This window comes from Macrosteles quadrilineatus, unplaced genomic scaffold, assembly GCF_028750875.1.
Source record: "Macrosteles quadrilineatus isolate MER2022 unplaced genomic scaffold, UCM_ALF_1.0 Scaffold_5__1_contigs__length_97177068, whole genome shotgun sequence".
Taxonomy (NCBI): domain Eukaryota; kingdom Metazoa; phylum Arthropoda; class Insecta; order Hemiptera; family Cicadellidae; genus Macrosteles; species Macrosteles quadrilineatus.
Genome location: NW_026542598.1, coordinates 10,856,222 through 10,869,355, shown reverse-complemented (window position 1 = coordinate 10,869,355; position 13,134 = coordinate 10,856,222). Strand labels below are relative to the sequence as shown.

At 38.9% G+C, this 13,134-nt stretch overlaps 2 protein-coding genes across 2 annotated transcripts; one reads left to right on the top strand and one right to left on the bottom strand.

The window, feature by feature from the left end:
• Positions 1-552: 552 nt before the first annotated feature.
• LOC128994274 (uncharacterized) lies at positions 553-4,861 on the bottom strand. The gene is made up of 2 exons (XM_054418690.1): positions 4,739-4,861; positions 553-4,323 (listed from the first exon to the last, which is right to left on the bottom strand). Exon 2 carries the CDS (start codon positions 4,321-4,323, stop codon positions 553-555), a length of 3,771 nt encoding a protein of 1,256 aa, XP_054274665.1. The 5' UTR covers positions 4,739-4,861.
• A 1,782-nt stretch (positions 4,862-6,643) lies between these two features.
• On the top strand, positions 6,644-7,854 carry LOC128993761 (uncharacterized). The gene is made up of 2 exons (XM_054417739.1): positions 6,644-6,650; positions 7,523-7,854. The coding sequence occupies exon 2, from the start codon at positions 7,532-7,534 to the stop codon at positions 7,844-7,846; it is 315 nt and encodes a 104-aa protein (XP_054273714.1). The 5' UTR covers positions 6,644-6,650; positions 7,523-7,531; the 3' UTR covers positions 7,847-7,854.
• The last annotated feature ends 5,280 nt before the right edge of the window (positions 7,855-13,134 follow it).

Here is a 13,134-nt window from a genome sequence, read left to right as displayed (position 1 = left end):
TTATTTTCTTGTTTAACCACTGCATCAATTAGCCTGTTAGAGTTAACTTCAAAATGCTGTACAACATGTACAAATGCCAACCCCTTTTCGTGCCAATAACTTTGATAGTCAATATCATTATCGTCTTTTAGTGTAAAAAGGTTAAAAAAACAGCCTCGACAATACTTCATAGGACGTTCTGTTTGTATTGTTTCATAGTAGTCCACATTTATATGACAATTATTACCATAGTAATTTCGACTCCAAAACTCTGGTTCCTCCAGAGGATGGTTCATGAGCATGACAAACTGATAACTATCAATTTGCATAAAGTCGATATCTCTAAACTCATAACTTTTTATTAAATCTCTGTTGACTGTTGTAGTTTTTATCCAAGTCCGTTTAATAGAGCTTCTCAACTCTGTGTGCATGAGGGAAGGGAGTATCGAAAACATTTCGATATCCTCGATTCTTTCGTATTCTTTTTCATATGGAATAGTACGGGCAACGGCATCCATACTCAATGAATACAACATTCTGACTACTCCTAAAGAGTGCTGATCAACCATCGAGCTAAGACTGACTAGAATCATATTCTGACGATCCTCCATCGTCATTTTGACGAGCTCGATAATGCCCATACGCCAAAGTTCTAATTTTGTCCTGCAACACTATGCGTTTGTTATCATTGGCTGACAGAGAGAGTTTATCAACTGTTCTAGAGGTGAGTTGAAATGTCTTGCTTCTTATCTGGTTAAATGTCGCTCTGTACTGTTTATCTTCAAACAGTGCCTTCTTGTAGTGATCAAATGAAATTTTGTTTTCGACATAGCGTTTGCTTATTCCCTTACACTTTTTCTTTGCCGTTGTCTGTTGGCTGGAGTTGAACCTGTAGCAGTACATTTTACAACGCAATCCTACGTACTCAAATAGCTGTCTTCCTTTGCATTCATCCTTAAATGTGCCTATTTGAGGAATCGCTCCTTCCAGCCACAGCTCATGCTCCTTGAGATAGCATGACCTATCCAGTACATCTCCCAATCTTTCCTTCAATTCATTATTTAGGTTTAACTTGGTAATTATGGTATATAACAGAGAATCAGTATCAGAATAGTTAACATACACTTCAAAGTCTGGCGGAGCTAGTTTTTTCTTCATAACCATATAATGAAACCAGTTCATATGAACTTTTGCTTTGTCGAGAACTACGGAACCAACATAGACCGGCTTGTTTAATACTACCTTTTGTCTTCTTAAATGTACCGCGATCACACCATCAGCGATAATGCTTCTGTCAACAAATCTTGCTTGACGTGACAGTTTCTGGAACGCTTCATCAGAAGTTACTATTCTAATATCTACACGATTGCGCACGTTTTCTAACGTCTTCCCAAACACACTATTATTCATAAACTTGTAGAAATTTTTGGAAAACTCATTCGTAGATTCAGCTCTTAACGTGGTGTTTTTGTCGATGAACTTTTCCATCCACGGCGACTGGGAGAATCGCAACGCTCTGTGAACTTTTGTAATTTTCAAGCCTAGTTTGACTGCCTGCTGGAACACTGTATAGTGAGCGATATAGTGTTTTTTATCTTCAAGCGTAGCAAGTAGTTTTCCCTGATTATCCACATCTTTTTGTTCTGGTAGAATGGGGAAGTCGTTCATTAGATCGTGCAAGTGCTCTGGCACTGTGACATCACATTCTAGTAAAAGTCCATACGGCGAATCTTCAGGTAAGTTTGACCAATTAAGATCATCAACATCATTTACAAACTCAAAATTTCCAGTTGGAAGGTGTTTTTTCATTTGGCTTCCATACAAGTTTATGCAGTCCAAATACAACATATATTTGGTTTCTTTGTTTGGATCATAGTCTTCGCTGTTCTCTAAAAGTGGGTTGTTGGCTTTTTCATAGCGGTGGCAGCATTGTACCAAACCGCCTCTAATCGCACTTTCAAACATTAAGAAATGGTCATAGTTCGTCAACAATTCCAAAGTTACACCAGTCATACGTAGCATACTCTGCCATGCTAGACCTGGCGCTGTAAATGAATGACAACAGTCAATGTTATAGGTGGCTACACAGTTTTTGCGAAAGCATTGAATTATGTCCATTAAAAGACAAACATCCAATAACAGATAAAAATCATGGTATTGTCCAAAATTTTTCATTTTCATTGTATTCCAAGTGTGTTGGGCATGTTGATATTCTGCATCCGTAACTTCCGAGTCATTGAGGGCATTGTAAAAGCTTTCACGTGGTGGCAGTGCTTCCTCACTGAATACAGCAAAGTCTTTTACATAATCATAGGGATAAATCCCTTTTCTTTTAATCAACTCCACATGCTGTTCTGGCACAAGCTTGGACGACTCTACGAGTTCCGTCGGTGTGAGATACGAAGCGAGATTCGCAAGGCTGTCCGCCATTAGGCGAAATGAATCCAAAAACCTAAGCCACATCCTCCCAATCTTTATCGATATACTGATGAATCTTTCTGAATTACTAGGGATCACTTTTATTTCGCTGTTGGGTAGTACTGCCAAGTTCTTAATAATGAATGCTTCGTCGTATGAAGAAAGGTTGTGAAAGTATATTGGTATGAAGTTTGGAAGTTGACAGCGGGTGTTACACAACGAGCACAAGGTATAACGAAACTGACCTGTTATATGGTCGTGGTCCCGGCATTTCCTTGACTGAACCAATGTCTCATCAAATGCTATTTCACACAGCTCGCAGTTTGTCGCTTCATCATGCTGTTTCTGTTGTTCATCATTTAATGCAATCATACTCACATTTTTAGTGTACAGCTTTTCCACTTTTACAGCTAGCTCCTGCATTTGTAAAAGGAATTCTTTTGCAGCCGATTCCGATCTGTGTATGTAGGGTGAGGTGTTTATCTCAGCTTCCTCTAACAGCTCTTTGGGAAGGTTACTTGCTACGATATAAGCAAACGAGTTCGCCTCGTGCCGTTGATAGGCATTGTCTGTCGAGGGAACTGGATATAGTGTTGATTCGAAGTCAGCTGTGACTACAATTGGTACTTCAATTTGCATCTCGTAGCTAACAAATCTAAGTTTGCTTTTATGCTGCTCCGGCAAAATCACTTCACTTGGTTTTGATTTTCCACAGAGCATTAAATGTTCACTCAACCAGTGCTGAGGTGTCGGAACACAGCGCCTGTTTTCTTTAAAGGTGCTACACCTTTTACAGATTGTAATTTTGTTGCTGCCTTTTGTAATTTGTGGCTGCATAAGCTTTGTGAAATTCAATATTAACGTAAAATGAGCCTCTCCTTCATCATTTCTAACGAGAAGGAGATCAAAATGGTCTTGCTGCTCATCAACTATCCTGAGTGGTGTAATATGGGCATTTTCGTCCAGTTCGAAGATGTTTACGCTAGTGTTGATGTTTTGTTTTTCAAATTTTTTCATTTGTGAAATGGGCGTTGGAAATGAAATACCATCAAAGTTGTAATGTGTTTCACACTCCCTAAAGCTATGCTCAGTAAGCACTGAGTCATAACGTATATTAGGTAGACTTTTGGCTAATATACAATACATGAAACAACAATCATTGCTGTTTTTTACATTTAAAATGCATTTCCTTTTAGCAATTTTTGGAGGCAGTGGCAGATAGCCACTTCCAGCAGGCAATGCATATGAAAATTTGCTTAGTCTAAGTGTGAGGCTCTTTACCTCATGCAAAGTCCATCCACTGCCTTTCGCCTGCGCTTCAGACTCCTCACGAATCAGTTTGCTGGCGTCCTTCTTCAGCAGCTCTTGTAGCTCATCACAGGCGCTGTGTATAAGCCTCGACGTGGTCTTGAAGTTCATAAGTTCGCAATGTCCTTCAGGATGGCAGTAGACGGCCTCCAGTACGACGTTGTACTTGAGGGATTTGGTGACACGCAGCTCATCTTGTAGTATATCGAGCACCACTTCGTTAGCAGCTTCAATAAATGGCGGTAGGTCCTTGTAGAGGTTTTCATTATTTTCTATAACATAGTCTTTGGCTGATTGAAGACCTTTTTTTAAATACCACGTCAGCCTTGTTGTTGAACTTGTATGTGATGATGGACTTGACAATACACTAGTCACAGGACGCTTAGTCACCTTTGGAGGTGGTAGTTTTCTTTTCAAGCCACTGCCACTGGGTACTGCTTTAATTTGCTGTGGAGGTGTCTGAATTGCTGTCTCGTGTGTCTCTCGTCTGTTGTCATTGTTGCTCGCTACTGCTGATGTGAAGTAGTCGTTCAACGCCAAACACATTTGCTGGTGACGGCTCCTTGCGGATGCACTAAGGAAGTAGGCTTCTCGACAGATGGCACATTGTAGATACATCTAAAACATTAATTTCAAACATTAAGTACATTGCTCATGGTCTGCTATAGTTCTATTATATTTGGTTTGAGATTGTTTACGTTAAGTTTTAGAAAAAATACATTAATTTTTAGCACTTACCTATTTTATTATTTTAATTTAAGTTTTATTGCCTATGTTATCATGTTCAGCATGAGATTTTACAATTCAGATTCTTTAAGCTCATATTACACGCATTTTGTCTTTAGTTGTGTGGATTTCTTGCAACAATGAATGTTGCTTATATAGCTGCATGGTTTAGTGTAGTTTTTGCTAGGACAATATGAGGTATTAAGGGGCTCTTTACATTCGACTATATTAAGTTGTAAGCTCTCAAATAATAGTTTACTAAACGTAGTACCAAGAAGATATAAAACTGATAGGGCTTTCTACTTACATTGTTGTAGAAGTTTTCACAGCTAGACTGCTCATTGAAGGTTTAACATCTAAGCGGAACTTTGCAAGACGGCACGTGGGGAATGACTGCTCACTTCTAGCGCTGTGAATGTAAAAATAAAGTGTCAGTTGTCATATATAGTAGTTTCGTCAATACCAAAAATAAAGCATACTCCTTCCTAAGTAGATTTTTCATCATTATATAACAACTGAAGCCAGTTAGTTCTATCCACTGCATAGATCGTCAAATCAAAATCAAAATATCTTTATTCACCATCCATACTTGATTAGTGTCAATATGTTATATTTAAAACGTTTGTGATATAAGCTTAAAATATAATCACACAAAATTTATATTAACAATATCGAAATACCGAACAAAACTTAAGTTACAAAGTTTAGTTTTAAGCATTCGTGTTTTTCTTTACAATTTTTTTTCTTGCCAATTTAATAATTTTAAACTTTGTTAATGCGAATAAAGTGATTTTTTCATAGCCAATAATGCATTCACTAGTTATCTAGCCTAACAATAATGCGGAAATCATAGAATTACACATCACATGGTAGAGAGATGGTTGTGTCTGCACTAGCAAACAGAGACAGCACTCAAGAGTTAGACACAAAGAACGAGCTTTAAAGTTGCTTAATCTATGCATATACTAAGCTACAGCTCTAAAGACAAAATCTACACTCATTTCTAAGCATGATTTATTTATTTATTTTTCTTATTTTGCTAGCTTAACTTATGACAAAAAAAAAATGCGTATATGCAAGTTTTTCTAAAATAATCCTACATGCTTGCTAAGTTCATAATACCTAATGATTTTTCTTTCTGATAGATATTAATTCGTTTTTTTTTTTAGTACGTTTTCTTTCAAAACATTGTAGTATAGAAGTGTTCTTAATTTTTTCTATAGGGTATATAGGTTAAAAATCATTTATTAAGTAATAAAGACTAAATAGTGAACATATATATTTTAATAGATATATAGTTAAAAGAAATATTTATTGACTTTTATTTATGTACCTACATCCCTAGTCACTAGGGTACTTTATATTTAATAGCTAGTTATTTGAACAAGGAAGAACCCTTAACCCTTGGCTAGCGTCATGATTTGTCCAGTAAGAACAATATTAAATGCAAACACACACTAGCGGATTATTTATTTCTTTTTACACAAACTAGTTCTTGGTGACATTTGAAATAGAATGTTTGTATTGATTTGAGAGAAGAATATTTCAAATTGTATATAGTATTGATTAAGTGTATATTCAACATATAATCATGCGATAGCCAGAGATTGTATAATTAATCTATATTAATCGTATTATTAGAAGTTTATTTAGTCATATTTATTTATTGAATATATAATTGGTTTTTAAAGATCAACGTATTTCTAATCAAACAGATTTTTAGACATCTTTTAATATTCTAGCTACATACTTCACTTCAGATTTCTAATTTAACGAGCATTACCACGTTTTACAACACTCAGATTTGACATTAAATAATTGTAAATAATTTTGTAAGTTTTGAGTCTAGCTATTTAACGTTGCTCTTATGGTAAGGAGAGCAAGGAGTTATAGGAAAAGCTTAAATCTAATGGTCTTTTTAAAATCCTAGCAACTATATTGCAAACTACGCTATGTTTGTACTTACAACTATGGAGAAGATGTTCTGACATCACACAAGCGTAGACGACTTCGACTGATGCACGTACTGCCCCGGACGCACAAACTGACCGAGGTGCACGAGTTACTCACAATGCAAGCTGGAGTCGAATACAACTTTGCAGTGCCAATGGGCTGCTTTTATACAGTTTGTGTGAGGTCAGTGATTGTGGGGAGCCAGGATTGCTTATAAGCGGCATAAGCGTACATGGCTGCACAGTTCTCTGCACGCAACCGAACAGGTATGTCTCGTGTGCTTATGCATTAACTGTGAGAATAATCTTACTTATATGATCTTTTAGTTTGTATATGCTTATTTAGCTTACACTTTTCTACTACTACTATAGCTCCATAATTGTATTTTCTAAGAGTGCTAGTTATATATTCTTATTTGTTGCTGTGCTGATATTTGTTTTGCGTTAATGCATAATGATGCATTACTCTCATACCCTCCACTTACTCAAGGTTTCCCCCCTTTGTCTGTCCCAATATGTGTTTTTCTCTACACTGCTGCGTTTGCTATACTGTCTTGGTACTGCCTACATGTTATACTGACTAATATTTCTACTACTTGTTATATGAAACGGTATTCCTGACACATGATACAAGATAACATTGATTACAATATATCCATATGTTGTAGTGTAACAGTTTTGCTACACATTTAGCTATTTAGAGCTATTTGTAATATGTATATAGTTGCGCTACGATAGACTGCTATGTGTATGGTATTACGCTCTACTAATCGATATATGCAGCGATATACTTGTTACAATCTGCAAACCTTACTTGTTATATTTGTATATTCTAAGTGCAACAGTTTTTCTATGCATTTAGCTGTTATTACTAAGCTGTTAAACGTTTTATATGTATCTAGTTGCCCTCCGTTGCGCTAATATTTCTATGATATTACACCTTGCGTTATATGCTGTGACATACTTGTTTCACGCAGCAATCTTCAATTGTACTATTTATGCTGTAGTGCTCCAGTTGTTTATGCATTGTCTATTAATGCTAAGCTAGTTAACTCGATAAATTTTCATTATATCAGTACTCGGTCTATAATATGGCATACTATTAGTACGACTTTTAAAACAGGATATTTTTTTTATAGATCATAATCATGGCCCTAGCAGCAAAACTCAACACCCTGGAGAAAGGACCATACCTCCCTAAGATCGACGTTTCGGCGCTTACTAACAAAGAGGGCTACTCCATTGTGGCAGGGAGGGCAGTAAACACCAAATACGGAGCGTCCATCGTCCTAGACATCCATGTGCCGGAAAAGAGTGCCGACTTCTGTATATTCTTACCGAAGCGGTTCAGCGAGGCGTTGAGTTCAGATGAACTAAAGGAGATCGCTGAGAGCAAGGCATATCGGGTTCAATACTTGGGGATGAGCGGGAACTCTCCGAATATAAAAATTTGGAAACAATAAATGTTTGATATTTGCTCACTGAATACGTATTTAGTTTATTCAGTCCTTTTTTAGTCTTAAGTACTGTATGTAGATGTAGACATGTGTATTTTACGCAAGCGTTACTTAACTTAGTGTCAGCTCTCTAGGTCAGACAGGTTGCGCTGAGTTGCATTCATGACCTAGTGCGCCGAATTGAAAGTGAATTCACTTTCTACTGCAATCACTTGTACAGCCAGCCATGACATTCACCTCGCACTTATACTCGCAACAGCGGGCTGGTAATTACAGCTCTGCTGTAACCTCTACTTGTCTGCTAACCAATACTTACATACTTCTTATATATACAGTGCTTAGTGCCTACAGTCTACACAAACTAACATACAGTTTTAACCTGCACAAGTCGTCGTCGCTCGCTCGAGGACAAATCGTCCCCTGCCCACACTCGTATACTCATTCCCAACATCGCTGTCACTTTTATTCGCCGGAGAAAAAATCAGGCAACCCTATCTACTACCGTTGACTAGCAACTATTTATTTTTATTTTTGCTGATTCCTCAAATTATTTCTTCACATAACCTTATAGTTGTAGTTGTGTTGACTATCAGTGTGCATTATTATAGTGGTGAATAGTGGTAATAGGGTAAAGTGTGGTGAAAAATAGCGTTCGTACCACGGACCGAAATGGTTTTGCAGCTCTCGATCGATTCAAGTTCTCGACTTCGTCTCGAACTTAAAAACTATCTCGAGCCGACAAAACCTCATTTTCGGCCCTAGGTACGAAATATTTTATTACCGTTTTTTTTTAATGTAAATTGTATAACATTGTCAAAATTGGTAATATTCACAGACGAATTAATACAAAATGTCTTAACTAGTTTGATGTTATACGTAACATACAAAACATTACACAGAGTCAAGTTTACGTTCACGTTTGATAAATATTAAAATATGATAATTAGCACATAAAAAGATAATTTTTCACTATACGCTTTTAAATAATTGCACAGCTGCTAACTTATGTCTAGCTAGTGTGTCTGCAACAGAAAATCTGAATTTTGCAATATAGTAAAGTTCATTTATATTTCCTTTTCGAGTATCTCTTCGCCTGTAATTAATTAATGGGGGGCTAAATAAGCAATCGTCACCACCAATGTATAGACCTACCAATACAAAGGTACTTTGATAAAAGATGAGCTCTACTTTTCCGTTGGGCATTTATTGAAATTGTCTCTGATGAAGTAACGAGAGAGGAGGAGCAGGAGCTACTTCCGCCACAGCCAAATCGATATTGCCGGAGCTGACGGTATAGAACAGCTGTGGCCGGGTCGTAGTTGAAACTCGCGATAATGCGGATGAGAGGACATTTATATGATCAACGCTTAAAGGTTCGTCTCAATAGAGAGTTATAGCGGAAAAAATATTGTCTGAGATATGGTTCAGAGGTAAATCCAGCGTGAATTTGATACAGAAACTTACAACACTTATATTCTACAATGGACTTTTTTATCTACGCCAGTGGCATTTTAGTTAAGTAAATGTAAACACTTTTAACGAAAAACAGATTAAAGCTTTGTGAATGTGACGGAAATCGAACCCGTCCCACCCGCACTGAAGTACTAGACCATAACCACTAGACTAGCGGGTAGACCGGGATTGCGCCAGTTATGTGAGGCTTAAAAGGGTCAACCTGGAACGCAACGGAATTGCGCCAACGCTGCCCCAGATAGCTAGGTAACCGGGTAATCAGCCGGAAGATGGAATGTAACCTAACCTAACTTAACCTAATCTAACCTAACCTTACCTCACCTTACCTAACCTAAACTAACCTAACCCGATAATGAAGGTAGAAACCAAAGTAGAACTTGAAAAATGCCACATTGGCGCAATGACGCTGCATTTGGGGGTGGGGGGTAGATTTAGCAGTGGCGCTTTGCCAGTGATTACCTGACCCTATTGGCGTAATCTCGGTGGACCAAGGCTAGCAACACAACCAAACACAAACATTGTGCTTTTTTGTTTTATTTGAGTGGATAGTCTAGAACTAACGTAATCAACGCAACCGTTGATTTTACTCGACAGTTAGCAGGAGTAAAAACAGAGCTTTGATTTCTTGAGTTGTTGAAAGGTAAAGCCAGCGTGAGTAGGTATATATATATATATATATATATATATCTAAATATATAAAAGGCAAAGCCCTCACTGACTGACTGACTGACTGACTGACTGACTGACTCACTCACTCACTCATCACTAATTCTCCCACTTCCCATTTACCTAGGAGGCTGAAATTTGGTACACTGATTCTTTGGGCATTAAATAGGAAAACTAAGTAGTTTTTATTCTGATCGGACTCTCGGGCTCCGCCCCAGTGGCTCTGGAGTTTCCCATGTTAACCTTATGATTTTTCATATTTAAAAGGAATTAATGAATCTTAACAGCTGTTTCAATTAAACAAGCTGGTTCTGTTCTATGATGTTCAATAGCTTTAAAGTTATAAGGATTACCAACAGGGTGCAGCACTATATATTTTTTTAAATTTATAACAGCAAACTTGCAAACAAAAGGTGAGTGAGCGTAGCGAACGAACTTCAACCAGGACATGATTGAGGCATGCAAATACGAATATGAAGTTAAACGGGGCAAAGCCCGCGGGTACAGCTAGTATATATATATATACATATATACAAATTTTAACTAATAGTGTTTTTGGCCTCTAGGGTCATCAAAACGAAAAGTATATCGGTCAATAAACATAAGGTGGACATTTTAAGAAGCACTTTATCAGATGGTTCATTATTTCCTGAGCGAACCCGCAGGGGGCCCACGCTTGCGTGGGTACGTGGCCTGGCGACCACGCGGACCCTAGCTCTCCCAGAGGGGAGGTAATTGCCCGGTGTCAGACCCGGCACCTCAGGTAGGCCACAGTTATGGACGACTGGTAAGCGCCAGCCCCTTAGGGGGAGCCTCCAGTGACATTCCCTCCATTCAGGGTGGGGGGGGGGTGTTTAGCTCTCAGTGACGCCGTTAATTCCGCCTCTCCTCATCTACCTGTAACTGTGGTTGTGACTGAGTTCTTCGGGCTCGTCCTACCTGTTGTGTTCGACTGACATTTTGTGAGGCATATCCTCGACTTTGGAAGTAGCCTCGTCCTGGGAGGTGAAAAACCTAGCCCGCAAAGGGAAGGTAACTGCTCGGTGTTGGTATCGGCATTTTCAAGTAGGCCACACACATGGACGACTGGGCATTGGGTCCCAGTGACATTCCTTTATCCAGGATGGAGGGGTGTTTAGCTCTAGGAGAGATGGAAGTGCATCATATTCTCTAACCTACCTGTGTCTGTGGTTCTTTGGGCTTCGGCCTGCTTGTTGTGTGCGACCAGCATTCAGTGTGGCAAATCCTCGACTTTGGAAGTAGCCTTTCCTGGAGGTGAAAACGGGCAAGTACCCGTAGCTCACGGGGACACTCAAGGGCAACGTAACTTTCCGCAGTGTGAGGGTAACGGTTTGTAGGCACTTATGCAAACCAATCCCTGTCTCTGAGCACGGACGGTATGGTTATCTTGAGTGTGGGGGGTTCTTCCCGGAACCTCAATTGAGTCAAGGGTGTCGTCACCTCTGGTGGATAGGTTCATCCGGGTGGGTCCCACTTCTATACCTGCCTCCATTTGGGAAACCCTGATGGCTTGGCAGTGATGTTGGGTCTGACGGGCAAACGAAGTAGATCGGGTGCTGGGTCCGAGCCCGCCAGGGGTATCTGGGGATCTATCGCTCTGGTTATCTCTGGTTTCCCAGCAACTGGGTAAGGCCTCGATCGGGTAGTGGTGTAAATGGGAGGTTGGGGTTCCCCCGTCAGCGTGCTGACGGTCCCCTTCCTTCTGGCTATGATGGCGGGTTCTGCCTGTCAGGGATTAGATAGGTCCCGAGTGTTGCTTGCACTAAATGCGTCGGGGCGCTCCATTATGGTCCTCTAGGGCTTGTACCTGTGGAACCCAGGTGGAGTGACGCTTAAACAAGCAGCCGGAATCCCTGGTTAGGATTGAGGGGCAACCCTCTTTCCGAAGGGTCTGCTTCGGCAGCCGGCGAGCCTGATGACCTTAAGTCATCCGCCCATGATGTGCAAAAGGTTGATGCGTAAGCTTCGGCCTACATCATGGGGCCCGGGTAAGTCTCACGATAGGTACCGGGTATGTAGTCAGGGGGCTTCGGCTCTCATGACAAAGAAATAATAATAATAATAATAATAATAATAATAATTTCCTGAGCGAAGACGATTTCATGCTATTTTAGTTATTGTTGTTAAGGTCAACGACTGTGGGATTTTGAATTTAAAAAATCAATCTTTATAGAATAGAACAATCCAAATCCTTCAATAGATAAACCAACATGTGTTAAGTTCGCACTGATACTTTATTGTATTAGGTTGGACCATTGACTATTAATAGTCAAAGGTTGGACGCATTTTTTCAACTTGTGTTGTCCTTGGTAAAATGTGATGCTAAACCGCAGTGAACTATTTATCAAATTAACGACGTCGGAGGTCGGTTCATTAGTGCTGGAGTAAAGCCATAACTCGAACTCAATCAATCTGACCATGTCACTGATCAATCAGTAAATCATTGAAAAACTACTTAGCTTTAAACCCGTAACAAAAATTACAATTAATTTGTTCTTAGTTGGGCAAGTTTTTTTTCTCTTTACTATGCATTCACACACCAGGGGTATTATTTATGTTATCAAAGATCCCAATCCTTGTCTTATTACTATGTAACGTCAACCAGTTGTTACCATGCTCAGTAAGAACTGACAATTGAGTTTCGATCTTCAATCTAGTTTCAATCTTGTCTGGATTGAACAAAGACGAAGGGATTTTATGGTGAACACTTTAACCCTTCTGCTACCTCAGGGAAGCTATGCTGTTTATTCCGGATTGACCCTTTTGTAGAGCCAACATCCCAATCAAAGTTCTACGTTCACTTCTTCTGTCTTGCTTCAAAAATAGGAGAGAGCTTTGTGGTGAGCACGTATAGTAAAATAGCATCTTAACTTAAAACTATTAACTTAAATAATAATACATGTTTATATTTTGGAAATAATTACCTGGTGGAAAAGGTTTAGCGGTGGCCATCAATCTTCATCATTGAAACACCCAGCTTTACCTAGAACAGATAAAATAACTATGTTATTTCAAGAGATTAGCTAAAACAAATTAACATGAAACAACCTTATACAAGGTATATTTGTTTCAAAATTTAATTTTATAAATATCATACATCCCATGGAATACACTCAAAATTTTTTTTCAAGAAC

What these genes read in the sequence shown, in the direction of transcription:
- LOC128993761 (XM_054417739.1), top strand. Translation starts at nt 7,532, where the DNA reads ATGGCCCTAGCAGCAAAACTCAACACCCTGGAGAAAGGACCATACCTC.
- LOC128994274 (XM_054418690.1), bottom strand. Translation starts at nt 4,323, where the DNA reads ATGTATCTACAATGTGCCATCTGTCGAGAAGCCTACTTCCTTAGTGCA.